This window comes from Citrus sinensis, chromosome 4 (assembly GCF_022201045.2).
Source record: "Citrus sinensis cultivar Valencia sweet orange chromosome 4, DVS_A1.0, whole genome shotgun sequence".
NCBI classification, from domain to species: Eukaryota; Viridiplantae; Streptophyta; class Magnoliopsida; order Sapindales; family Rutaceae; genus Citrus; species Citrus sinensis.
The window spans coordinates 28,894,773-28,919,380 of record NC_068559.1 but is presented as its reverse complement, the minus strand read 5'-3'; the positions used below and the strand labels follow the sequence as shown (position 1 = coordinate 28,919,380).

General features: G+C 35.9%; 6 protein-coding genes across 9 annotated transcripts; 4 read left to right on the top strand and 2 right to left on the bottom strand.

The window, feature by feature from the left end:
• Positions 1-3,241: 3,241 nt before the first annotated feature.
• LOC102609311 (basic leucine zipper 24) lies at positions 3,242-5,221 on the bottom strand. 2 transcript variants are annotated; one of them, XM_006482874.4, is made up of 2 exons: positions 5,014-5,221; positions 3,242-4,499 (listed from the first exon to the last, which is right to left on the bottom strand). In XM_006482874.4, the coding sequence occupies exon 2, from the start codon at positions 4,452-4,454 to the stop codon at positions 3,651-3,653; it is 804 nt and encodes a 267-aa protein (XP_006482937.1). In that variant the 5' UTR covers positions 4,455-4,499; positions 5,014-5,221; the 3' UTR covers positions 3,242-3,650. The 2 variants fall into 2 exon arrangements, with proteins under 2 accessions (XP_006482937.1, XP_006482938.1); XM_006482875.4 differs by lacking the exon at positions 5,014-5,221 and adding an exon at positions 4,823-4,995.
• A 2,200-nt stretch (positions 5,222-7,421) lies between these two features.
• LOC102610088 (pheophytinase, chloroplastic) lies at positions 7,422-10,728 on the top strand. Of its 3 annotated transcripts, none has more exons than XM_006482878.4 (5): positions 7,422-7,642; positions 8,112-9,115; positions 9,237-9,428; positions 9,535-9,691; positions 10,253-10,728. In XM_006482878.4, the coding sequence occupies exons 2-5, from the start codon at positions 8,133-8,135 to the stop codon at positions 10,493-10,495; spliced, it is 1,575 nt and encodes a 524-aa protein (XP_006482941.1). In that variant the 5' UTR covers positions 7,422-7,642; positions 8,112-8,132; the 3' UTR covers positions 10,496-10,728. The 3 variants fall into 3 exon arrangements, with proteins under 3 accessions (XP_006482941.1, XP_006482940.1, XP_052295546.1); XM_006482877.4 differs by having other exon boundaries at positions 7,422-7,648; XM_052439586.1 differs by lacking the exon at positions 7,422-7,642 and adding an exon at positions 7,724-7,956.
• Positions 10,729-10,875: 147 nt separating this feature from the next.
• On the top strand, positions 10,876-12,809 carry LOC102609773 (structure-specific endonuclease subunit slx1). The gene is made up of 3 exons (XM_006482876.4): positions 10,876-11,181; positions 11,734-11,840; positions 12,459-12,809. The coding sequence occupies exons 1-3, from the start codon at positions 10,952-10,954 to the stop codon at positions 12,632-12,634; spliced, it is 513 nt and encodes a 170-aa protein (XP_006482939.1). The 5' UTR covers positions 10,876-10,951; the 3' UTR covers positions 12,635-12,809.
• A 383-nt stretch (positions 12,810-13,192) lies between these two features.
• On the bottom strand, positions 13,193-13,975 carry LOC107177604 (E3 ubiquitin ligase BIG BROTHER-related-like). Its single transcript, XM_015531658.3, has one exon. It carries the CDS (start codon positions 13,973-13,975, stop codon positions 13,193-13,195), a length of 783 nt encoding a protein of 260 aa, XP_015387144.3.
• An 816-nt stretch (positions 13,976-14,791) lies between these two features.
• Positions 14,792-16,365, top strand: LOC102610604 (acyl-CoA--sterol O-acyltransferase 1). The gene has a single exon (XM_006482879.4). The coding sequence runs from the start codon at positions 15,182-15,184 to the stop codon at positions 16,283-16,285; it is 1,104 nt and encodes a 367-aa protein (XP_006482942.1). The 5' UTR covers positions 14,792-15,181; the 3' UTR covers positions 16,286-16,365.
• A 4,774-nt stretch (positions 16,366-21,139) lies between these two features.
• Positions 21,140-23,311, top strand: LOC102610915 (serine/threonine-protein kinase-like protein At3g51990). Its single transcript, XM_006482880.4, has one exon. It carries the CDS (start codon positions 21,660-21,662, stop codon positions 23,121-23,123), a length of 1,464 nt encoding a protein of 487 aa, XP_006482943.1. The 5' UTR covers positions 21,140-21,659; the 3' UTR covers positions 23,124-23,311.
• The last annotated feature ends 1,297 nt before the right edge of the window (positions 23,312-24,608 follow it).

Sequence of the window (24,608 nt, the reverse complement as noted above, 5' to 3'; positions counted from 1 at the left end):
GGTTCCTGTCCTGTCTAACAGTAATATAAAGGTGCTGTCTTTTGTCTTTTGGGTGTTTTAAAGATGAAGAGAAGCAGGATTTGTTGCTAAATTTTGCTCGCTTCCTGCCTGTCTTGATTTTCAGTGACTTTTTTAGTTTACTCTCAATGAAGAAGGGACGTGGCTGAATAATCAAGTATTCCTGGGAAACTCACCAACTCAGCGCGGTGATGGCTTTGAACTTTGAAGTAAACGCATAAGTGGCAAATTAAGCCCTACGGCTTTCACTTACGGAAATTTATATATTAAGGCCAAAATTTATAGAAGTAGATCAAACTAGACATGACATGTAAATTATTTTGGCTCTTACTGACTATTATTTGCTTGTCTAATTGTTTAAAGCATTTTTTTTTTTTTTTTGTGGATTGTCTATCTAGTTTCGGAATATTTATATATCCAAAATATTTATTTTGGCTACTAAACTAAGAAAAACAGTATTATGGTTATTAATACTTATTACTGTTATTATGTATGGCAAATCAATTGAAATGAAATCAATTTAAAAGAGGGCTATAATATAAAAAGGAAAATGTGAGAGGGCCAAGTAATAAAATTATAAAGTCAACTTCATCAAATCAATGTGAGAGGGCCAAGTAGTTATGATTGTTATGACCAATGGGCCTTTGGTCCAATGGGAGAAGCCTTGCACTTACAATGTTGAGTGCAAGGGTTTAAGAGCATTATGCAGGTTAGTTTCAATTCTTCCTTAATTATCAATTAATTGAGTGGAGACAGTCTCTCCCTTACGAAATGTGAGTGGAGCATGCACCCCTCGAATATTAGAGAGGGTTTAAAATATCTGGGCATATACTTCAGTGTGTCAATGTATGATGGTGGTCCCAGTTATATAGTATGATTGTAAATATTAATTGTAATGTCTGATGTAATGTCAGTAATATCTGTGTATAACAGACTTAAAAAAAAAAAAAAAGTTATGATTGTTATGTTAATGGGTAATTTCCACTTTCCTTCCTGAATGATGAATTTCCCATAATATCCTTCCTGAATTATATAATTTTAAAAGACCAGAATTGGCTATGCCACTTGCACTTGTATAATAAAATCAAACAATTTGGCAAGGCCTAAATTGTCACAAGTTAATAGCTGCTGGTCTTCTTCGTTACAAATGTGTCGCCGACTCATTTGACCCAATCACGCGTTAATCAATGCTGACCCTTTTTTTCGTAAAATTTGGGGCACAACAAGACGAGAGACGACTCTCAGGATCAGAAAATTAAACAATACGGATTAAAAGTAAATAAAGATATATAGAAGTTATTAAGTAAAAAAAAAATCAAAATTTTTCATTTTAGTTTGTATCCCAAATTTCAATTTTTTCGTCACTAATTATTTATGTCATATGTTTTTTCATCTCATGTTGGATTAATCATGGGAAGTTAGTATTATAGTAACTTTGAAAGCAGAAGAATAATCTAAAAGACAATAAATTTTCAGAATAAAAAAGAGAGCAATAAAAACACACATCGTTAAAAGGAATCCTTTTACAGCTGAGACATTACAAAAGATAAAGTTTCTTTTTCTTTTTCTTTTTTTCAATTTTGGGGGTATCTATTTTTTTTACTGAATCAAAAAAGTATGACAGACAAAGAAAGATCCTTGAAACCATGCAGTGAAAACTAGGAAACAACAGAAGCAAAAATAATGGATAAAAAGAAAAAAGGGGGAGAATAAAGAAAGAAAGAAAGAGGCAAGGGACAGGTTAAAGAGAAGACAAGAAGCCAGAGAGACCCATGTGCCTGCTCATCAGTTTAATGAAATTTTATGGTGCAGTTGCAGGCATGAATGATTCATATCATATGGGGTCCTATTTGTGCTTGTATTGAGAATGAATAAAAGTCAGAGGAAGAGAGAGAAAAATAAAAAAAGAAACGTGGCTTTCGTGGATGTGACTCTGCATGGCTGCATTTTGTCTGCTTCATCCAGTTTTCTTTGTTTTAATTTATAAGTAGCTGCTTGATCAAAAGGATCGTCTCGTCTTGTATGGTTGTTTATAGTTCATTAATTTTATACTCTCAATGTTTGACAAAAGATTCAAATTATCTTTTCCTCATTTATTAGATTTCATTTCTAAATATCATGTTTATCAACTCTTCCCTGATAACTAACTAGTGTTTCTATTTCTTTTCACCGCCGCAGATACAAGGATTTCAATATTTTGTATTGGGAGCAATATGAAGAAGAAATGTACAACGTATGTCTTTTATCTGTAATGATTTTGAAACTTCCGTTGATATGTCGTTCTCATACCACGCCTTTCAGCGACGTGTCGTTTGAAGCGCGTTGCTTCTACAGTTTCCTTTCCTATCTGCCGCAGCCTGTAGACCTTTATGGGCCTAGTTCCTCAATGTCGATGGCAAATGAAACATGAGAGTAGTAGTTTGAGGTGAAAGGACTGCCAAACTAAGTCGATCTGATGGGCCCGCCCAATTTATGGAGGGACACTTAAAAAGCCCGGAAACCCAGAAAAATGGAAAATGTAAGAGTACTTATCAGTCAAATTCATCTCATCATACATGGCTTAATACACTACTGCTCTGGGCTGGCACTAGCCTCACCGTTGGAATGAATAATGATAATTGATCCAAGACCGAACCCAGTCTCGATAAACAATGATTCACTTCTCCATATGGCGAACGCATCCATGCATCAAATAGCCAGCCCCGGCTAGGCTTCGGTAAATGGTCTGTCTGTGCTAACACAGTTTGTTTTCAGACCATTTAGTCTTGCTGATTCATTTAATATAAGCTGATTCATTTCATATAAGCAGTATTTCGTGCATCTGTTCAGTTAACCGTCTGACATACCCCTTCTATCAGGTATAGTTTTTCATGCTTAGATTCAACATCAAGTATCAACTCAGGAACTTCAATCTTACAACTAGTTGCATTACTTTTCACTTCTCAGAATGCAGCTTGACCTTGCACATATTCACATCTCATTTATCATCCACCACTACTACATACAAAGATGATTGTCTGATTGACACACATATAGGCACATATATAAATATAATTAGGGTCGGATTATATTGGACTCACTCCATGGTGGAGCACTGATGATGACTGTACAATTATAGAGATAAATATTAAATCTGCACTTACTGGTATAATCTAACAGTGCTCCACAGAGCAGTTCCACCGTAGCCACTGCCAATTATCAAATGGAGTCCGACACTTTGAAAGAGTTATAAAGAGTAATCAAGTGGGCAGGAAAATGCCAGCTTTACCTTTTTTTTTTTTAGTAGATAAATAATAACCATAAGCCAGCCGGCAGGATTTTATTCACAACCTTAATATACAGATGGACCAGAGAAACGATAAAGTACTTCTTTACATGAGGTGTTTTACAAGCAGTTCCATTGATGTCAAAAACCAAAGTTCAGTCCTCTGAGTACAGCCAGTACTCAGGTCCCACTATGGCTCTACAGCTGTATTGCAAAATGAAGCCTATGTTCTGTATTCTAGAGTGACACTCAACCTTTGAGCTCTATATCAGAGTATTACTATCCACAACATTTGATGGTATATTGAAAGCTAGTGTACAAACAAATTATCTACATTAGGAGATTAAAGACAAACTTACAAAGCCTTTCAGTCTGCTAATTCCGCTTGAGATGAAGGTGACACCAAGGCTTCAACTGCATCCAAGGTCCGTCCTTCAGCACTCACAACATCGTATGTGCTTGCTTGACAATCTATAACTGCAGGCTGGCAATTTCCTTCCGTTGATGACAACATTTTTTCACTTCCATCAGTTCCAGCATGCGATGATGACCCTGCTTGTGGATGGAAGCACGGAAGCTTGGCCTGACACCCTAGGCCAACTGCCTCACCATTAGACTGCAAGCCACAATCACCTTCCTTCAAAATAGCAACACCATTACACTGCTTTTGGTATGGAAAAACACCCAACTCATCATCAATCTTTCCTCTAAAGTCCGCCAAAAGGCTTCTAAGCCTCAAGAACTCTGCCTCAAGAATCGCTTGCCCCTGTAATTTCCTAACCAGTTGTTGGTTCAATGTATGCAATTTCTTGACTTCCTCTTCTAAATAAGCTGTGTGTGCCTTCTTTTTCTCCCTATACTTCCGAACTGCTTCTCTGTTACCCGATGACCTCCTTGGTTTCGAAACAGAATTTTCTTTGCTATTCGAGTGATTATCTTCTTCTGATGCAATAACTTGGGTGTGTGTGTGGTAGCATGTATGCGTATGTGCCGCATCTGGCCCAGGAGGATTGCAAGTGTGAGTGTGGGTGCATGTTTTTGTGTTCTTCAAAAATTCATCAAGAAATGAGTCTACAGATGCCGAATTATGAAAATTGCCAGAGAACTCCTGATTTAACAACAGAGCATGATCTGAAAGCTCCACCTCTCCATCATCCATGTTTTGTCTCATAACTACAAACAAAAACTATATGCAGCTACACAAGCAGCAGTTTATCTGCAACACCAAAATCTCACTTATTGGACCAAGAATAACTAATGATACTTACATGGAACCGAATCAAAGAATTCTCATTTCAATACCAAAAGTAGGATTCTGTGATTGCAAATGATATGATAATTCAAGAATATATGCTTAGCTAAGAACACTTGATATTCAAGACTAATAAGCAGAACAAAACCCTAGACTCAGTCAAATTTCAAAGGACAAAAGTTTAATGGTTTGAGTACAACATAACAAAAATGCAACTCTTTGAGCAATCCAAAGAACACCCAGATGGAGATTCTTCACAAGAAATATAAAAGCTAATGAGGCAGGACCTTCGATGTTGAAACCACTCAACAACCACCGAAGAGAATCCAAGCTTCGAGTGGGGGAAAGATGACCGACCATGGGCTTCAAATGTACAGAGAGAGAGAGAGAGAGAGAGAAAACAAAAACAAAAACAAAAAAGAACAAGCAGAAAAATCTGGAATGCTCATTAGTTTGTAGATTTGATTAGTAAAATTACCTAAATTTGGGTAAAGATTCTGGCTCAGGCACCACGATTGTTTCACTTGTCAGCCCAACTTTTACTCTTAAGTGAACAGCAATTAACAAGCATCTCTTTTTATCCGTAACAGGCGTACAACTAGAGTTGAATGCTAAGTCAACATCTGTACAAACAGATGGCCTAATCTAGCTGGTTTTTACTTCTCACGTTATCAATTTATTCTGAACGTGTAAATGAAATCATTTTAGTGAAATTTTGAGGCACCGCCCACTTTCCCCTTCATATTGAAAGGTTCCATCAGTTTCTTTTTTTTGCTTTTCTTTTTTATAATAATTTTATCATTATAATAGGATTGACTTGATATACGTAGTTCTTGGAAGATAGTTTATTTCATTATGAAATAATAATACAAATAATACAATTACAAACAGTCAAACAGTTCGTACATATTGAGTTAAAAATATCGCATAATCATTTATTCTTTTTAGAAAGATACAAGATATTTGAGGCCGCAAATCATTATTTGTCTCATTTTACTATTTTTTTAAAACTTAAATAAATAAATACAGGCTGTGAGCCCACACTGCCCCGAAGCAGCTGCATGTGTTGGGCTGGATATGGTGGCGTGCTGCTCACATGGGCCATCGATTTGTTATGTTGATGATCAACCGTTTGCTTGTATGGAATACCGGGCTCTTTCAACGGAGTGGTACCATTGGCACCCCTCAAGAGTTCTTTTAAAACTCCACTGCTGGTGTTTACACATTTAACCTTGATTGAAATCACAGGAATTCTTTATACCCTCATATTTTTAAGAGGAACAAAATATTTTACCAAAAAAAAAGATATCAAATTGAGCCATAAAACAACGAGCCTATCCTTTGGTTGGATCAATTAGACTTTCATTGGGAAGCTTTTCGTTTCCTTGGGGAAGAAAGCTTTTTTCAAGTTTAATAATGAATATAAAATAAACAGATAAAATAAAAACGAATTAAGGAAAAGTGTAGGGTTATTAGTTATTGTGGCCTCTTCTTTAAAGTTTGTTTGCCGCTCATGGAAAATTACGTCTGTTGACTTTTACAAGCAGTTGAATGTGATTCCTGGCCATGAGAATTTTATTTTGTTGTTACTATTATTTTGTAAGTTAATTAAAGGTTCAATGGAAAGGAACAGGATAAGGTCATTTGAGGAGGAATTAAAATGAATTTTACTAGTAAACATAATAATTTTAGTTCTTTAATTAATGGGTGCATTCAAAATAAAGAGTTTTATAAGAGGCAATCAGTGGGGTGCTAATAGCTCCACTCCTTTTTAATATTTTATTTTCAGCTAGTCCTTGGCCCGTATGCTTCTCCCTAAAATTGAGGAACCAGTGGTAAAAGCTCATTTGTTTTTTGTTCCACCGACCGAGTCCCATTTTATGACAACGAAGTCTGAACAACAACAGATGCACGCAAGTTTCAACTAATCAATCTTAACGTGAGCATGATGGTTTCCTTTGCGTACGGCTAACTGTCTCTTCAGGATTCAACTTCTCTGTACCCAAATTCATGATTTTGCCGCGCTCCCTAATTCTTTGTCATCCAATTTTTGTAGACTTGACTAGTGACTAACTTTCCATTGGCCTGCTGCACTGAGATTAAAAAAAAAAAAAAATCAGCATAATCACATCAAAGGATTATGCCACACGCCACTGGTTTTTTGCCATCTCACTCTCACGTCTTCCAGAAAAATAATTTCAAAGCTTCTATACTCTCTGGATTCTGGAATGCCATGTCCCATGTGCCGCACATGCTCTTTCTTCCAAAACTCTTTGAAAATTTTCCTTGTGACTTATGACTCAATTTTGAGTTAAAATCAATTAAAAAAAAAAACAGAGTTAAAATCACGGTTTAACATTTTTTTTTTTTTTTTTTTTTGCCCTTTTGCCGACTGTTCCATCTGGTTTAACAGTAAAGATTTAAAGTGAAAATGCAGTATTTAGGTAGGTGTTTGCTTATTATTAAGTTGAGTAGATTTAAAAATGGTAATGGGGCGGATTAAGGTTCGGGACAGGAATCAACTAAAATCAGAATTAAAAACAATGTCTGAACCCGCCTCATATACGAAAATTCTCAATAAATAAATAAATAAAATTATTTAGTTCAGTAAAGTTAAGTTCAGTAAAAAAATTTATGTTTTCTCACTCTCACATCGGTATAATCAGAATGAATATTTTCATATTGATAAATGTTCGATTACGTTTAAGGTAAGAATAATAGCCGATAAGAATTTTTTTCCTTGAAATTTATAACAAATATAAAATTCATTATTTATTTATAGAATGGGGAACACGTGGATCCCAAAAATAAAAGTCACAAGAAAGAAAAAGAAAAAATTACATGGAAAAATATAAATGGCAGCAGAAAATACAAGCATTCACATCACAAGCAGATGCATGAAGGAAGGCTAGATTTTTCTAGTTGGATAGCTACTCTTCCAAAATTCACCCGGAAACTTGCAAAAATACGATAAAGTCGTTTTTTCTTTTCTTTTCTTTTCTTATAAAGGAAGAAGAAGAAGAAGAAGAAGAAGCAAATCGAATAATTCTCTGCATATAGTTTCGCACCAATATTGCAAAACCTCTGATGACACTTCTACCTCCAAGGTAAAGGTAATAAATAAATAACTTTCTTTAAAATCTTTTTCAATGTTGTTTAGTATTAATTATTTGTTTTTGCGTACTTGGCTTAGTTATGCTTGATCTGCTAACAAGTTATAGTGCTTGCATGCTGCAGTGAATCAGCTTTTAACAAGTTTGTGGCCTTAAATCTTCTGGGCAGTCAAGTTTAGACTTTTCTTTAATTCATACCTGGTTTTCTTTTCTTATCATTCTTGAAGCTGTGTTTGGTGGCCTGGAAATCTATGGGCAAGAAGGAAATTAAGATTCTGATAACTGTCTATTTATTTATAACTTTATAAGTATGATTTTCTGTTGAATTGGGCCTGAGAATTTGATTTGATTTGATTCTGCTATTTTTTGGAGCTTTCTTTTCCTCTTCTAATTCTTTTGCAACCAAATAAATGGTAAAGACTTAAATCTTTGCTGAAGTATTTGCTCTGCTTGATCATGACAGGGGAAAAAAAGTTATCTGGGTATGGAAATTCTCTCCTATAATTGCCCTCCAAACTGCCAAGTTGTAAACTTGAGGTGGAAATTAGTCAAGAAAGCCTCGCAATCGTGCGAATCAAAGCCCCCGTCATTTAGAGAACACAGAATTTTGTGTATTAGGCGCGACTTTAGAAGTGGCTTTTCAGGATATTCTATTAGCAGTTGGTGTTTCTCAAAGAATCTCGATCGTGAGAAAGGTTCTAATTCATCAAATGCAGTTCAAGGTTTCAGAAATCTGAATTCACAGGTCTTGAGTGGGAGCTATGATGGTTATGTAATTGGTGGGGAAGAGGATGCAGGTAGTTTCCCAAAAGAGAGGGAGGCGATACCTAAGGTTTTAATTCCGGGCTTGCCAGATGAATACAATGGTGAAAGTGGTGCACCAATAACTAGTTCTTTTTGGGAGTGGAAGCCTAAATTTAATGTGCATTATGAGAAGGCTGGGTGTGAAAATGTGAATTCCCCACCTGTCCTATTTCTTCCTGGCTTTGGTGTTGGTTCTTTTCATTATGAGAAGCAACTAAAAGATTTAGGAAAGGATTATAGAGCGTGGGCAATTGACTTTCTTGGGCAAGGCATGTCACTACCAGATGAGGATCCTACTCCACGTTCTAAGGAAGGAGATAGCACAGAAGAGAAGAACTTTTTATGGGGTTTCGGAGATAAAGCTCAGCCATGGGCAAGTGAGCTTGCCTATTCGGTGGATTTGTGGCAGGATCAGGTTTGTTATTTCATAAAAGAGGTCATTCGTGAACCCGTCTATGTTGTGGGGAACTCACTTGGAGGATTTGTTGCAGTTTACTTTGCTGCATGCAACCCTCACTTGGTGAAGGGTGTTACATTGCTCAACGCCACCCCTTTTTGGGGTTTTTCACCTAATCCAATAAGGTCTCCAAAACTGGCAAGGATACTTCCATGGTCCGGAACATTTCCTCTGCCTGCTAGTGTGAGAAAGCTCATAGAATTCATGTATGATATTCTATTTATTGGCCAGTTAGGTCATATGATGTTTAAGTATTAATTGGAAGAAGCAGAGTCCTTGTTTCTTTTCGAAACTCTAATTTATTGTTGCTTTCTTCTGTGGTTTCAGTTGGCAGAAAATAAGTGATCCTGAGAGTATTGCAGAGGTGCTGAAACAGGTTTATGCAGACCACGCTACTAATGTCGACACAGTCTTCACTCGTATCCTTGAGACAACCCAACATCCTGCGGCGGCAGCATCATTTGCCTCAATTATGTTCGCTCCTCAGGGGAATCTATCCTTCAGGGAAGCTTTATCTAGGTAGGTAGTACCAAAATTTCCAGCTGCAATATAAAGAACTTCTGCTTATGCATTCCCTGTTTGCTTTTGCTCCAAGTTAAGGACTTCCAATTCCTTTCCTCGGTAGGTGTCAGATGAATGGTGTTCCCATCTGTCTCATATACGGAAAAGAAGACCCCTGGGTGAAGCCTGTATGGGGTCTTCAGGTGAAAAGGCAGGTACCTGAAGCTCCTTACTATGAGATCAGCCCAGCTGGTCACTGTCCTCATGATGAAGTTCCTGAGGTATGCTCTCTGTGTCTCCTTTGACTGTGAAAAGTAGTAACTAGCATGAAAGTCTTACAGGTTTGCTGTTCTGCTGTCTTGCAAATGTAGATGTCAGGTCTTTTGTGATATCTTCTCAGTTTAAATTCCTCAAGATCAACAGATAGAGTTAGACAAGTTGTGGTGATGCATAGTTGATAATTGGTCACTCGGGAAAGAGGAATAACACCATCTCACATATGGGCAAGAATAGTGGTAGTAGAAATTTAAGAATAGAGTGTGAATAGAAGTGAACACAGTGAGAGTATGCAGGTGAAAAGTTTTAGCATTCCAGTAAATTGGTATTATTCGTTTTTTAATCTCCAGGAGACTCCATTTTGTAAACTTGAAAGATAATAAGGAATTCATTTGGGGAGAAATTTTAGTACTTCGTTGCATTGTTGTACTGCCAATTCATGACCAGAGAACAAAACCAGCAATTGTCGTAGGACTCAATGGGACAAGCATTTTTTTCCTCTTAGCATTCATTGGGAGCTTTTCTGATTAGTAATTTGACATTTGCTTTTATCATCGCATTTATAGGTTGTGAACTACTTACTACGTGGGTGGATTAAAAACTTGGAGTCCCAAGGTTCGGTGGCATTACCTCTGCTTGATGATGAAGAAAACATTCAGTCTGTCATTGCCAGGGACTTGGAATTTGTAAGAGAAGAATCAAAGAAATCAGTCAGAGTCCGCATCTACGGATCCAGGTTCTCACTCTGGAACTGGATTGGCTCTTTTATCAAATCTCGCTTCAGGAAAGTAGAAATGAACTCTTCTTGATGACCGAGCTAACTATTCCTTTGTTTTGGGGGGGGGGGGGGGGGGGGGGGAGATGGTGTAGATTCTTAAATGTATCATATAAAAGAAATCGTTCAATAGACGCATTCATTGTATAAATTATTTTGTCCACGTCATCTTGTTAATGCATAGATGTCACGGATATTTATGCTTTTGAAATATTCTCCATATTCTAATTCTGGAGTTGGAAGAGTACGAATTTCAAACCTCTTTAATCTGGAGCAACCAAATTTTCTTTCTTGTGTGAAAGATAAAGGAGGTTTAGTTTCGATGTTTAATAATTTATCCAGTAAGTCCAGTTTTCATTGAAAAATAAAATAAAATAAAATAAAGAAAAAGGGGTAACAGAATTTTAAAGGCGCCAACGGTCAGAGTTAGACTAGCGGATCTGACAAGCTACAAAATTGCAGTGGACGGGTTTTTAAGGAATCTGACGAGATGAGGATGGTATCAATGTCATTATCAGGGAAATTTCCCGCTGTTAAGAATCGAAACCCTAACCCTTCGAAATTATCATCATCATCTTCATCCCCAACACCCATAAGATCACAATCACAGTCAAAACGGACTCCAAATTCAAACTCAAGGTCATGGAGTGTGTATCTTATCATCTCCACCAACCCGCCGATCAAGACCTACGTCGGTACCACCACAAATTTTCCTCGTCGGTAAGTTGCAATTTAATTCTTTTTTGACTCATTATTCCGTATGGCCATAGAAAATGGTTATCTGGGTCTAATTTGAAATTTGTAATTGTTTTTTTTTAGTTGTTCAGATTTATGTATCCGATAATTCGTTGAATGCTGTATAATTCTAATATTTTGGATTTGATCTCAAATCACAGATTTTGTTGTTCTTACGATTTCATTCTCTCTAATCCTTAATTTGATTGGGTATAATTGGGGTAGTTCAATTTCTTTTGCCTTCCTGTTTGACGAGGAAATCTGCAGGCAAACTTGTTCGAAAAATTATGCTTTTCTGGGTCCCATTAAATTGGCTCCTTTTTCTTTTTTCCTCCCCAACCAACCCCCCCACCCCCCAAAAAAAAATATGGGTTGTGTTTTGTTCTGTTTTTATTATGTAAAGAATCTCGCTGCTGCTCAAAGTTGCAATTTGATTATATTTTGTTACTCTGAATTTTCAAGATATTTTATTCTGTTTATCATTGGCGCAATATTTACATGGACAGTTTTTGCTGAAAACTGGAAGCTCTTACGCAGTTTGAAACAACATAATGGTGAACTTAGAGGTGGTGCGAAAGCATCCCAAGCAGGAAGGCCATGGATTTCTGCATGCATAATTCAAGGCTTTCATGACCAAAGTGATGGTAATCATCTCATATCCACCATCTTCAAAATTGAAGTTTAGTGAAAAATTTTGCACCTTTTGATGTTGCTGGAAACTTTATTTTTGTGCTTTGCTCGTGAACATGGCATGCCCTTAGAATTATGTTGGTCCGATGTTCCTTAAAATTTGCAGCTCTCTTTATGACAATGTATTTTTTTTTTCCTTGAATAATGACCGGTATAGAATGTCCGAGATGAAAAGAAATCCCCAAGTTTCTCATTTATACATTCAAGAAATTCTCTCAAAGATAGTATATGCATGGTGTTTGAAGCAAAAAATTAGGGTAGTCGGATTACCATGGGTATTTTCATTCAGTTCTAATCTATTGTAAAAAGCTATATATTGAATAGAAACGTGTTCAATCGAAAAATTTAAATAACAGCCATTTTGTAGTGGATGCACTGTCAAGGTAGAAGTGTCTGCCTGAATTAATCCTTCTTATGATATGCAAAGATTGTGGTTTAGGTGGTAGGATCCGTCAGTGATGGTGATGCAGTGAGTAGTTGCTTGACTTTCTATTACAATTTGATCTATGATGCTATCTTCTTATTTAATGGTTCATGCAACTGATTCTTTAGCATTTATCTTCTACTTGTAGCCTGCGAGTTTGAATCAAAGTGGAAAAGTATCTCGAGGAGACTGCCCCGTAAAAGGAAGAAGAGTGAAGATAGCTCACTTCACCTGCTGCAACACAGGCAAACTGCTCTAAATAGAGTGAAAGAAGTGTGTAATTGCAGTCACTTGCAAATTGATTGGAAACTGAATCCTCTTTGAATTGTTCGGTATAATCCGTGGTGTTGGCAATATTCCTTTGACCTTGAAAGGTAATTTGATGTGCTAATTTAATCATAATGTACCTAGGCGAAAATGCATCCCTATAAACCATTGTTTTTGCACTCAAATAGTGAAAAACATTTGTTGTATAAAGCAACAGAAATGGTTGATTTGATGGTTATTTCTCAAAATTTCATGTTCGTTGGCTCCAAAAAGTTGATGCTTCAAATAAACTTCTTTTTACTTGCGGCGCCATCTACAGAGAACCTAATTGACCAGTGAACAAAACAAGCGATCGTTTGTTGTTATTAATTCTTTGGTTGAATAAATTTTCAAATAAACAAATCAGTATGTCAAAATTGCATCGCCACATGGAGAGCTGCAAATTTTGTGTAACATAAAGACAGAGTAATTCTATGGGCGTGCCATTAACAAGCAGAGTACGAAAAGAAAATTTCCAGGAACATCAGAAGGTGCAACATTCGCCCTAAATATATATAGATAGATGCAAGGAAGGAAAAATTCATGTGTTGTCGAAAGAAATTCCTTCTATTAATTCTATAAGACACCATCTGGCCTAGTACGAACGGCAGGAACGCGATGCCGGTATGGCATCCCAACTCTCTTTCTTGATTTAAGTATCTTTCGTGGCCAGAAGGCCTCTGTGTCTCGGCAAACTGGCAAGGGAAACCGGCAGAATGGACACAGGTGACTCTTATCCAGCCATTTTTCTAAACAGGCTCCATGGAAATCATGGAAGCAAGGCAGCCGAGTAATCTCCTCTCCGTCACAAAACCCTCCCAAGCAAATAGCACACTGGTCCTCCAGGCAAGAACCCTTTTCATAAACCACATTATCTAAATCCCCAACAGCTGATTCTAAAGCAGGAACGCTGTTGTGAATTGATCTGCCCAATCTCTCAGTCCAAGCAAGGTCTAAACCTTGAGTGTACGGCTTCTTGTAAAAGACCCTAAGCGACATTACAACAGGTATGCAATCACGGGCAGTATTTCGAGGGTCATTGTCCACCAACTTAGCTTTTGTTGCAACCATCTTTTTGATGCTCTCTTTATCAACTTCAGTGAGCGGCATCAACTCCAACATACGGATGAACATGTTATCATGAACCGTGTTGATTTCATCAAGCAGAATAGTTCGAGCAAGAAAGTCTGTCTCCTTCACTGAACGTACATTCATGTGGCAGCGATGTGGAAGGTATTCCACTACAAAATTAACATAAAACTTAACAAAAAAGGTAGCCGGCTGATCTGGTTTTGGTGGAGCAACGTCTTTGCCATGCTCCTGCCACATATCGAACAAGAAACTCGTTGCTTCTTCCATTGATTTCCTTTTGCTCTTTAATTGATCGGGAACCTTAAAGCAAGCAGCAATCTGTAGATCGGGCAGCTGAGTACTTATTTACTTTTGTAGTGGCAGAGAATTCCTTGTTTGTCAAGGAAACTATTATGTTTCCTAACGCAGTTTAGTTTCCTAATCCATTTTAGGTTGCAATATCAAATACGGATCGTATATTTGAAAAAAAAAATTAATAGAAAATCCGGTTCGGGTATTATTCGTCAAAAAACAGTATGTCGTTTGGTGTCGGTAATCATGACATATGTTCAGATATTATGCATTAATTTCCTTATTAACCTTGACATACTTGTTCGTTCGGTTTTTGTTAATTTCAAGTTTAATAAATATGTACTAGTACTAATCCATTTTGAATAAGATTATGCCAAGGTAAACAATCATTTTTTGATTTGTATTGTCAACCTAAAATTATAAACTTCTTTTTCTAAATTGTCAAAATTAATTTTGTTTAATTTACAGTGTGCCAATGACCTCCTTAAGGCAAAGAGAAATAATTGAATAATTTTGTGATAGTTTCAATTAGGGAACTATCACACATTGAAAGCCGCAAGTTGCTTGACCTTGATTTTAATTTGAAAAGATAATGATATTTGAGAAAGGCAGAGAAAGCAGGGACAATTTTTTTTTTGTGTTTTTACTTCAATAATTAAACAAATCCAGAATTCACATGAGCTAGAATCGTGTACCCAGTTTCATTAAAATTCATTTTCCAATCAAAAAATACAAAGTCAAAAACTGGAAGCTGAGAAAAGATGTGCGTGATGTGATGATGCTCACTACTCAAAAAGCAATAATAATTAATAAAAAAGAAAAAAAAATCAGAATATGCACTCCAATCATCATCAAACTTCTGATATTAGACCTACTGTATATATCAAAATGCTTCGACAATTTCAAGCCAACCTCAATAGAAAAGAAAAGTGAACATTGCCTTTTATATATCAGGAGCTGAAAGATGGTGTTTATAAGTTTATTAAACTAAATAATATAAAATACCATAGGGTCCGCTTTCATGACTCTTGGATCCCAAAGAAGAAAATTAAAGAAAGTATAGTCTTCTTCTACCTAGAAAAAAAAAAAGTGCCCATCGATCAAGCCAAAAAGCATGATTAGTTAATATAGATCCGAAGAAAAGAAAGGAAAGGTAGAAGATCAGACGAACATTCGAGATCAATGGAGGGCGAGATGAAAAATTTCATAAAGGTATGGCTCTCGGTTACAATATCTTTATACTATTGCTATGCCATTGGTAAAATGGCCTCCAAAGGCATCAAAAGACTCATTTGTCTAATCCCAGTTGTATGTATCTTCCTTTATCTTCCGCTTTGTCTCACTTCTGTTCATATTGGTGGCACCACAGCATTTTTCATTGCTTGGCTTGCCAATTTCAAGCTCTTACTCTTTGCCTTTGGCTTAGGCCCCTTGTCGTCGCATCCACCAATCTCTCTTCCTCTTTTTGTAATTGTTTCTTGCCTCCCCATCAAGATCCAAAATAACAACCACCACAACAGCAAACCAAACCCATCTCAAAATAACAACCCTAGTCCTGGCGCTCGAGAAGGCCCTCTGAATTATGCAATAAAGGGTCTGCTAGTGGCGATTTTGGTTCAGCTACAGCTAGCTTATGAATACAGCGACTATGTACTCTTTGTTCATCCGAAACTCATCTTGCTTGTCTATTCCATCCACATGTATTTTCTCCTTGAACTCATATTAGCCGCCAGTGCAGCCGTGGCTCGAGCCACGCTAGGGTTAGAACTGGAGCCTCAGTTAAAGGAGCCGTATCTTTCCACTTCATTACAAGACTTCTGGGGCAAGAGATGGAACCTCATGGTCACCGGCATCCTACGCCCCACCGTATACAAACCCACCCTACACATCTTTACACGTGTAACCGGTCGGAAGTGGGCTTCACTCCCAGCTGTTTTCGCCACGTTTTTGGTATCCGGTTTCATGCATCAGCTCATGTTCTTTTACTTGGGCCGCGGCGCCGGCTTGAAACCCACGTGGGGAGTCACGTGGTTCTTCGTTCTGCATGGGGTTTGTTTGGCGGTCGAACTGGCTTTGAAGAAAGCGGTTACCGGTAGGTTCCGGTTACCGAGGATAATATCGGGTTTGTTGACCGTTGCATTCGTGATGGTTACCGGCTGTTGGCTGTTTTTTCCGCAATTCACTCACTGTAAACTGGATGAAAGGGCGTTTGAAGAGTATGCGGCTTTGGGTGCGTTCTTCAGAAATGTTTGGTCAAGTTTTGTACGCGCTTGCAAGGCTAAATAATTTTTTTTTAATCTTTTTTTTTTCAACTACATAGAAAAACAATTAAAAAAAAAAATCTTCCCTGGAAGATTTGCAGCTGATGAGTACATCGTTATTTTGGCTTGTTTGTTTTTTTTTTTTAAATTATGAGTTAAACTAATAGGAATCAATCAACCCATTGACTTTGTTTAGGGTTAATAAGTGGCAATCCCTACTCATTTCATTTGTCACTTTGTGTGTTATAAATTTGCTCCAACAATGAACTCTTGGATCCACCCACCTTGCAACAGGTACCACATCTTTGTCATTTGTTTGATTTAGGAAAAGTTTAAGTGACTACACACACCCTTTTCAGACGTCGCTTTTGTATTTTAAATACATAGCATCAATGATGATTTTATATGTAACATATGTTAGATAGGAAAATGAAATTAACATATCATTGTTTTGGTCATACGCAACTGAAATGAAACATTTTTCTTAATTACTATTAGTAACACGCGTCGTTTGGATTTTATTTTGGAAAAATAAAACTTTTAATTTTATTTTGGAAGCAAAATTGATCTTACTTCATAAGTGTTTGATTAAAAAAAAAAATTATATTACTCTAATTAATTTAATTTCATCAAATTTTTTTAAAAGCTACTACCCAAAGTAACTAGGTGGGGAAGTAAAATTAATCTTTTTTTATACATGAGTTTTTGTAGTACGAAATGAGCCATTTCAGATAAGTTCATTATTTTGACCCAAAATTGGATAATATTGTTTCAAATGCGCCATCCAAGTATGAATACCTTGTTTAAAAGAATTTTTTTGGAAGGAAGTCTCAAATTCAAGATATTTTGCTGCACAGCTTTTTTGAGAAATGAACTCATTAACACGTAGGTTTAAGGCTAGTCAGATTACTCTAAGAGCACACATCCATAAACTGAATACTGATATAAATAACTTTTAAAAAAAATGTAACCACCGTTTATTGGAAAAGCAACCCCTAAGAAGGTGAGGAGATCTCTATTACCGCAAATTACTAATTTTTCCTCGACTTTTTTTCTTTGATTATATGCTTCTTCATGTTGCAAACTTTGGTGATTATTTACCTGCCTACTAAAGGCGTTCTACTGTTCAATTCAATTCGGTTGAATAGAAAATGATTTTTTTCTTTCTTTTTTTTTAGAAAAAAGGATAGAATGTGAGTTGAATATATCTAAGAGGGCTCGCTTCCATAGAAGTTGGTGTATGTTTCTAAATGAGAATGGAAATATCATGGAAATGACTGATTCGCTGTGTGTGTGTGTGCGCGCGTGCGTGTGTATAAATTGGAGACAAATAATTAATTTTCCCTTGATCTATTATGCTTACTGGTTAGCGGGTTACGTTTGGTCCTTAGTCGTCCTCTCATGTAACTGCTATAGTAATATTAAAGTTTAAATTGCTTATTTTGTTCACCGTTGGACGCACGGAGAGAATGAGAATTGTTAATGCATAATCCAACCACTCACACTATTTGACAACTAGAATTTTGCCTTCGAAGCCGAGACACCGCAGTCTCAAATAAATCCCAAGTCGAAGGGTATATATCTGCAATGAGGAGAATTAATTGGCCTCTCAAAGCTGTCCTTGTCAGGCCTGCCACTTTATGGGGGACTTACAAGTCTGGCCCATTATTTTGGGCCTCTGGCACATAATGAAACGAGATTGTCCAACAAAGCCCTCGAAACATTTGAAGCATATGAGTGGGACTGAATTCGTATTTGGGGTAAAAAGCAACGTTTAACAACGCAAAAACAGCATATAAGAAACATTCATTCGACTCGAGTGTGTTTTATTTATTAGCCAGAACTAGAAGGCTGACTACTGCCCTGTCTTCTTAAGAGTTCCCACAAAATCTTACTGCTTGGCCTTTCTCCGAAATTATCAAACACCTTTCCTTATTCCCATTAGTTTAAAAATCCCAAGAACCCTTTTTTTTTTCCCGGCTTTATATAAACCCACTATTGTAATCGTATGCCAATGACAAATTTAACCATTAGTTGAGCATTAAAGAGAGAGAGAGAGAGAGAGAGAGAGACTGTATTATGACCTGTTATGGAATCAGTTGGAATGTTGGGTGAACGTTAATTTTGATGATTGCAATAGCCAATAGCTATGCATTGAGAAAAATGTTGATAATGTAATGCCCTGTTGGCAAAACCAAAACCCTAATAATCTGGGTGGGACAATCCATTGTGTATACAGGTCTATGTGACCAATAGAAATTAAGAAATGGATGAACTCTCACGTGCCAATTCCGTGGGGGTTGTGGCACCGCTTTCGGTTTCGGGTAAAATGGGAAACGTTTGGTGCCCAATGATGAAAGCGCATTTTTGGGGTCCATTAACCGCACATTATAAATATAAAATTGCGTGGCAAGACGGACTACTTGTTTAACGCATATACGGGGACCATGGGGGTATTTTTGTTTCACACCCACCTTCAAATATCAAGTATTATTCTTTAATTATATTACAATTAGGGATGGCAAAAATTCCCACGGAGATGGGTATTTTCGGAGATTTTTCTCATTCGGGGATGGTACGAGGATAATTTCATACTCAATTTTTTATTCGGGGAAGGAACAGAGAAATTTTTTTACCCAATTTCTTATTCGGGGAGGGGACGGGGATGAGGTGGAATCTTCATCCCCTACTCATTTCCCCATTTTAATTTTTAATTTTATTTTAATTTTTTAAAATTACTAGTAAATAAATGATAAAATTTATATTATAAAATTATAAATATTGGTAAAAATAAAAAATATCAAAATATTTATATTATTAAACTTTTAGGCCTAATTAACTAATTAAAGTCCTAAATTTTTATTTAGGACATTAAAAAGACTGAGTAGATTCTATTAGCCCAAAATATTTTTTAATTTTAATATTCTTTAAATATTTTAAACTTAAATCTATTTTTTATTTATTTTAAGATGTTATAATTGCCCACAGCGAATCACAATTTTAATATCTAATCTAATATAATCTAATATTTGCTCTTGATTTGCTCTGATTTAACTATTGTGTTGTAAAGAGAATATTCTACATTTATAAAGTGTCCACGCCACCATTGAAAAAGTTAATTTTGAATCTAAATTCGATTTTATTTGTAACAATTTTGTATTAGACTATTAATTTGTTCATGATAATTTGTAAAAGAAGTTTGTATCCGTTGCATGCTGCGTTACTTACTAATTTAATGTATGTGACTTTTGTAATGGATATTAATGTAAGATATATTTCGAACTTTACTTTTATTTGAATTTTTTATTTTAATTCAAAATCGAAAACAAAAAAAATGTATTAGTTATTCGGGAATCGGGGACCCTCGGGGATCCCCTGTTATTATTCGGGGAGGAGATGGGGACATACGCAAAATATCGGGGATGGGTACGGGGAGATTGGTCCCCTCCCCTCCCCTCCCCATTGCCATCCCTAATTACGATCAACCGACGTTATAATTAAAAAAAAATATATACCAACAGTTTTAAGTTCATACAACTATAGTTGTGGAGCATGATTTAAAAATCTAAGTTAAATGATGTCGAAGTCTACCTTGCAATTTAATGATTTAATATGTATCATGTTCATCATATTTTAAGTATATATATAGACATGTGATAAAATTCTATAACTTTTTATGAATAATATTGAAATTATAGATGAATCAATAAGAAATTTAGTTGAAGTGAAAAAAAAATTGATTTAAGGATTTAGCTTGAAAATAAATTTAGAGAAGCCATAATATAAGACAAAACTATACTACCAATGCGGTAAATGACCAAAAAATATTTCTAAATTTCAACACATGAATGTAGTTCATTTTAATTTTTTTGTATACTTATATCCTTGACCATAGTTGACCACGAAGGAAATTTAAATATAATCTTGAATTGTCATTCTTACTCTTATGAAAAAATAATCAAAGGATGAGATAAACCCTAAAAATACTCTTTGTACCACCTTTTAATTAAATAATTCATTTTACAAAAAAAAAAAGTCCATTCATTAAATTACTATTAAGAACAAAGTATAAATCTATGTAATTTATAACTATTTGTTCTCTATCTGTGTTATCTTTTATTTCACACAAAAATAGTCATTCATATAAATTTAAAAAAAAAATCCCAAAAAAATGTATAGTTCAAGAATTTGAGAAAGAGGATCCAATGTTTAAATCACTAAACGAGAAAATATGGGCACCTAAGAGCATCTCCAAAACACTATAAATTTTATTTTTTAAATATTTATTTGCTTACCTATGTGGCAAATAGAAAGGTAAAAAAATATGATATTCTCCAAAAGACTCTTCAAATAAAAATAACTTAATATTATTTTAATCAAATAATTATTTTTTTAAAGAAAAATTCAATAGCAATTAAAACACTTCTCTCTTTTTCTCCAATGAAAAGTAATAAAGTATAAATTAAAGAGTGAGAAATCAATTTTCTAAAATTGAAGAGAGAGAATCATTTTTTATTTGAAAAATCTTAATTGGATTGTTTTTTGGAGCCTTAAATATTGAGGTGGCTCTTTAAATAATTAATAAAATCTTATTTGAAGAGTCTTTTGGTGATGCTCAAGACCCATTATAAAATAGCTGGTTACATCACATTATAATTAAAGCTAAATAAGAAGACATAAATTTCACAGAGAAGTTCTTAATTTCATCTTAAAACTGTTAATTATTAATTTCACATGAGATTGGGCCGGACGGTTCATAATACAAAGAAAATTCAGTCAGTTGTTGAAAATATATTTCCGAGTAGTTTTCACTTTATACTTTCTTGATAAAATACTATTTTTGGTATGTAATGGACATAAGCAACGCATGTATCTCCGAAATAAGATTTTTATTTTTATTTTTCTCTTACCCCTTAAGTTTCGCAACAATGGAGTTCCAAGTCAAAGTAGTCTCTAAACACATACATATCAAGATTTGATTCTTCTTCTTCTTCTTCTTTCGTCTTCATCATACTTTTCCATGATCTTGGCCTTGACTGGAGGTTGAAACTTGTAATTAAATTTACCTATTAGTTTTTCATCTACCAAATAAATAAAACCAAAAAGGCTCACTAATTGATAAGAAGCCTAGAGATTCTACTTTGGTGGGCTCCCTGTTCAGTTCATCAATCTTCTCTCTCTCTCTCTCGGGTCTCCCCCCTCCCAATTTCTTACAGCACATACAATTAAAAGCAATTTCCTCTTCTGACTTGAATCTCAAATAACTTGTTCACAACTCAAAGTTTCAATTTTTAAAACTGTAGCTCTTGTTGAATTCACATGTAGTAAATCTTTTGGTTATTTTCTAATCAGAACATCAAATTATCACAAACCCATCTCGTAAAGTTACAATAATCTTGATGGGTTACCTTTCTTGCAAAGCAGAATCAGCCATTTCCGTAATCTCCACAAATTCTAACTCTGTTGCCACCCATCAAACACAGTCCTCAAAAACTAGTCAAAAGCAAGAGAAACCCATCAAGATCCAGCATTTTGATTACAGTGATCTTGAAGCGGCCACCAATGGCTTCTCTGAGCAGAAGCTTCTGGGAAAGGGCAGTCATGGTTCTGTGTACAAGGCTGTGCTACGCGGGCGTCAAGTTGCTGTCAAGAAACCATCCAAGAATCAAGAAATCAGCCAGGAAGTTGACAATGAGATTGAAATCCTATCCAAGATTCATAGCCCCCGGCTGGTGAATCTGTTAGGCTTTTCCAATGACTCTAAAGATCGTTTATTAGTTGTTGAGTTTATGTCTAATGGTACTTTATATGATGTTCTTCATTCTAATAATAGGCCATTGAATTGGGGCAGGAGAATAAGATTAGCTCTACAAGTTGCTAAAGCTGTAGAGATACTTCATTCAGAAATGCCACCTATTATTCATAGAGACATTAAATCAGCTAATGTGTTGATTGATAGGAATTTCAATGCAAGATTAGGTGATTTTGGGTTAGCTTTAAGGTGTGGTGTTGATAATTTTAGGTTTAGATCAACTCCACCAGCTGGGACTATTGGGTACCTTGATCCATGTTATGTGACTCCTGATAATTTGAGTACAAAAACTGATGTCTTCAGTTTTGGGATTTTGTTGTTGGAGATTATTAGTTGTAGAAAAGCCATTGATATTGGGTTTTCACCGCCTTCCATTGTGGATTGGGCTGCTCCACTGATAAAGAAAGGGAAGATTCTTTCAGTTTTTGATCCAAGAATTCCACCTCCTAAGGACCCTATTGTTAGGAAACAGTTAGCAGTTATTGCCGTGAGGTGTGTGAGGTCTTGCAGGGAGAGGAGGCCTTCGATGAAGGAGATTGTTGATTGGTTAACTGGGTTGAGTAAATTGGTTCCTCTACATTCATGGAATGGATTTAACAATCCATGTTTGATGGTGGAGACTGTGGGGCGCCCAGTTGAAGTTAGAAAAACCCAAGAAGGTGGAATTGCAGGAGAAAATTTGGATCTGCTGGATGGTAAATTGAGTAGGATGTCAATGAAGGACTCACGGAGAGTGTATTCAGATTTAGGGTTGAGGAGCAATTTGATGGAACTCATGGCTGGTATGGATGAGGAGCATGAATTTCGGGGAGAGGCTGACGGTGTTGAGCCCAGCATAAAGTCTGCAAAACAGGTTTCTAGTTCAAGCCATGGTAGTGGAAGATACCTTTACAAAGGACGAGTTAGGTCACATGCTCATGGCAATGACAAAGGTAGAGGTTCTCGCTTGAGGAGAAACCTATCTATTGGGGATGGTTCAGAGTTGTTTTCTGGAAGAGATGATGCAATGATTCCTATAGGTTTTAGTTCTCGGACAGCTAACAATATTTAGTTTCCTTGAACTAATTTGATCGAAGTGGTTTGGCAATGGAGAGAAGCTCATGCTTGTAAGCTTCTCTTTCTTGCAAATAACATTCATCGCGGATATTTTTCATTCTTCTTTTAAATTGTTTGTGTATTGTCAATTTGAGCATGTATCCTGATCAAATGGACATAGCCGATGTCCCTTGTTATTGCCAATTCTTTTTTTTTTTTTTTTTTTTCATCTTCCTTATGCAAAGCTTGTGTATGATAGAAATTGTTGTTAATACATACATAAAGCTCATTCAAAATCCATCAGCTGAGTGCTAATCCAATTTTTGTTCTTTGAAGTTGGATTATTGTTCTTTGAAGTCGCTAAGTCATCTTTCGCTTTAATTAATTTTGCCCTTAGAGAGCGGTAGATATTGAATGATTTGTATCTTGTTTTTGCATAAAGGATTCAAATAAAGTTTGATTCAGTTAACAGGATAAAGGATACCCAACTTTCCCCAAACTGATATATAAAATCCATTATGCATTATCAAGAGCTGGATCTTCAGCCACATCATGTGGCCATACATACTGTTGTTAGATGATTGGTTTTCAGCAAATGTGGAGCATATGAATGAATGATCTTATCCAATCTCATATAACTGCAGATTGACAACAAAAAAAGAACATTAAAAACAAATACCTGCAATGCATTCTGCTACAATTGTTGTCACTATCTAAATAATTTGTTCTTCTTTGTGTATTCTAGTCAAGAATTGCATCACATTTGACATTAGTGCGCCTCCTATCTGTCATGCACCAACTTGAAATAGGAACAGCACCCTTAGAGAAACTCTTGAAGATTAAAGGGTTACTTTGCTGCATCTTTGGATTTTGTCATTTGGTTATTTTAATTTGGTGTACAAGTTATATTTTCTAGTAATTTATTTTCTCTCTGCATAACACGTGATTTGAGACTAGCGTCATTGTCAAGGAGGTTGGTAACCAATACAGGTGACACAAATTAGTCTCTATCAACACTAAAACTGGTTTGATGTAGGGCATCATTACATTACCAAACTTGGGCTAAAAAATTCAGAATCAACATAATTGTTGCTGGTGTTTCTGTAATTAGCTAACTTGTAAAATTCTATGATTTGTGTCATTAACAAGTAATCTTATGTTATTATTGAGATCTTGAATTGGAGACTCTCTGCCTGCTTCCACTTACCTTAAAATTCATTTTCTCGAAGATAATGAAACAAGAACCTGACCGGCATAATAAAATAAGATGGGGGTATTTGAGACCTTATATCGGGTGCAAGACCAAGAAAGATAGGGAAAACACAAAACACCAAGCCAACTGCATACGGCTAGAAATATTGTTGCAGCCAAAATTAACCAGTTGATGGAGACAAGTTTTGGAATTTTTACTCAAATGTTTTGTTTTTGGCATAATGTTGTACTCAATTATTAAAACAAAGAAGAAGCTGGTTTCAAACTTCAAAAACTAGGAGAGAACAAC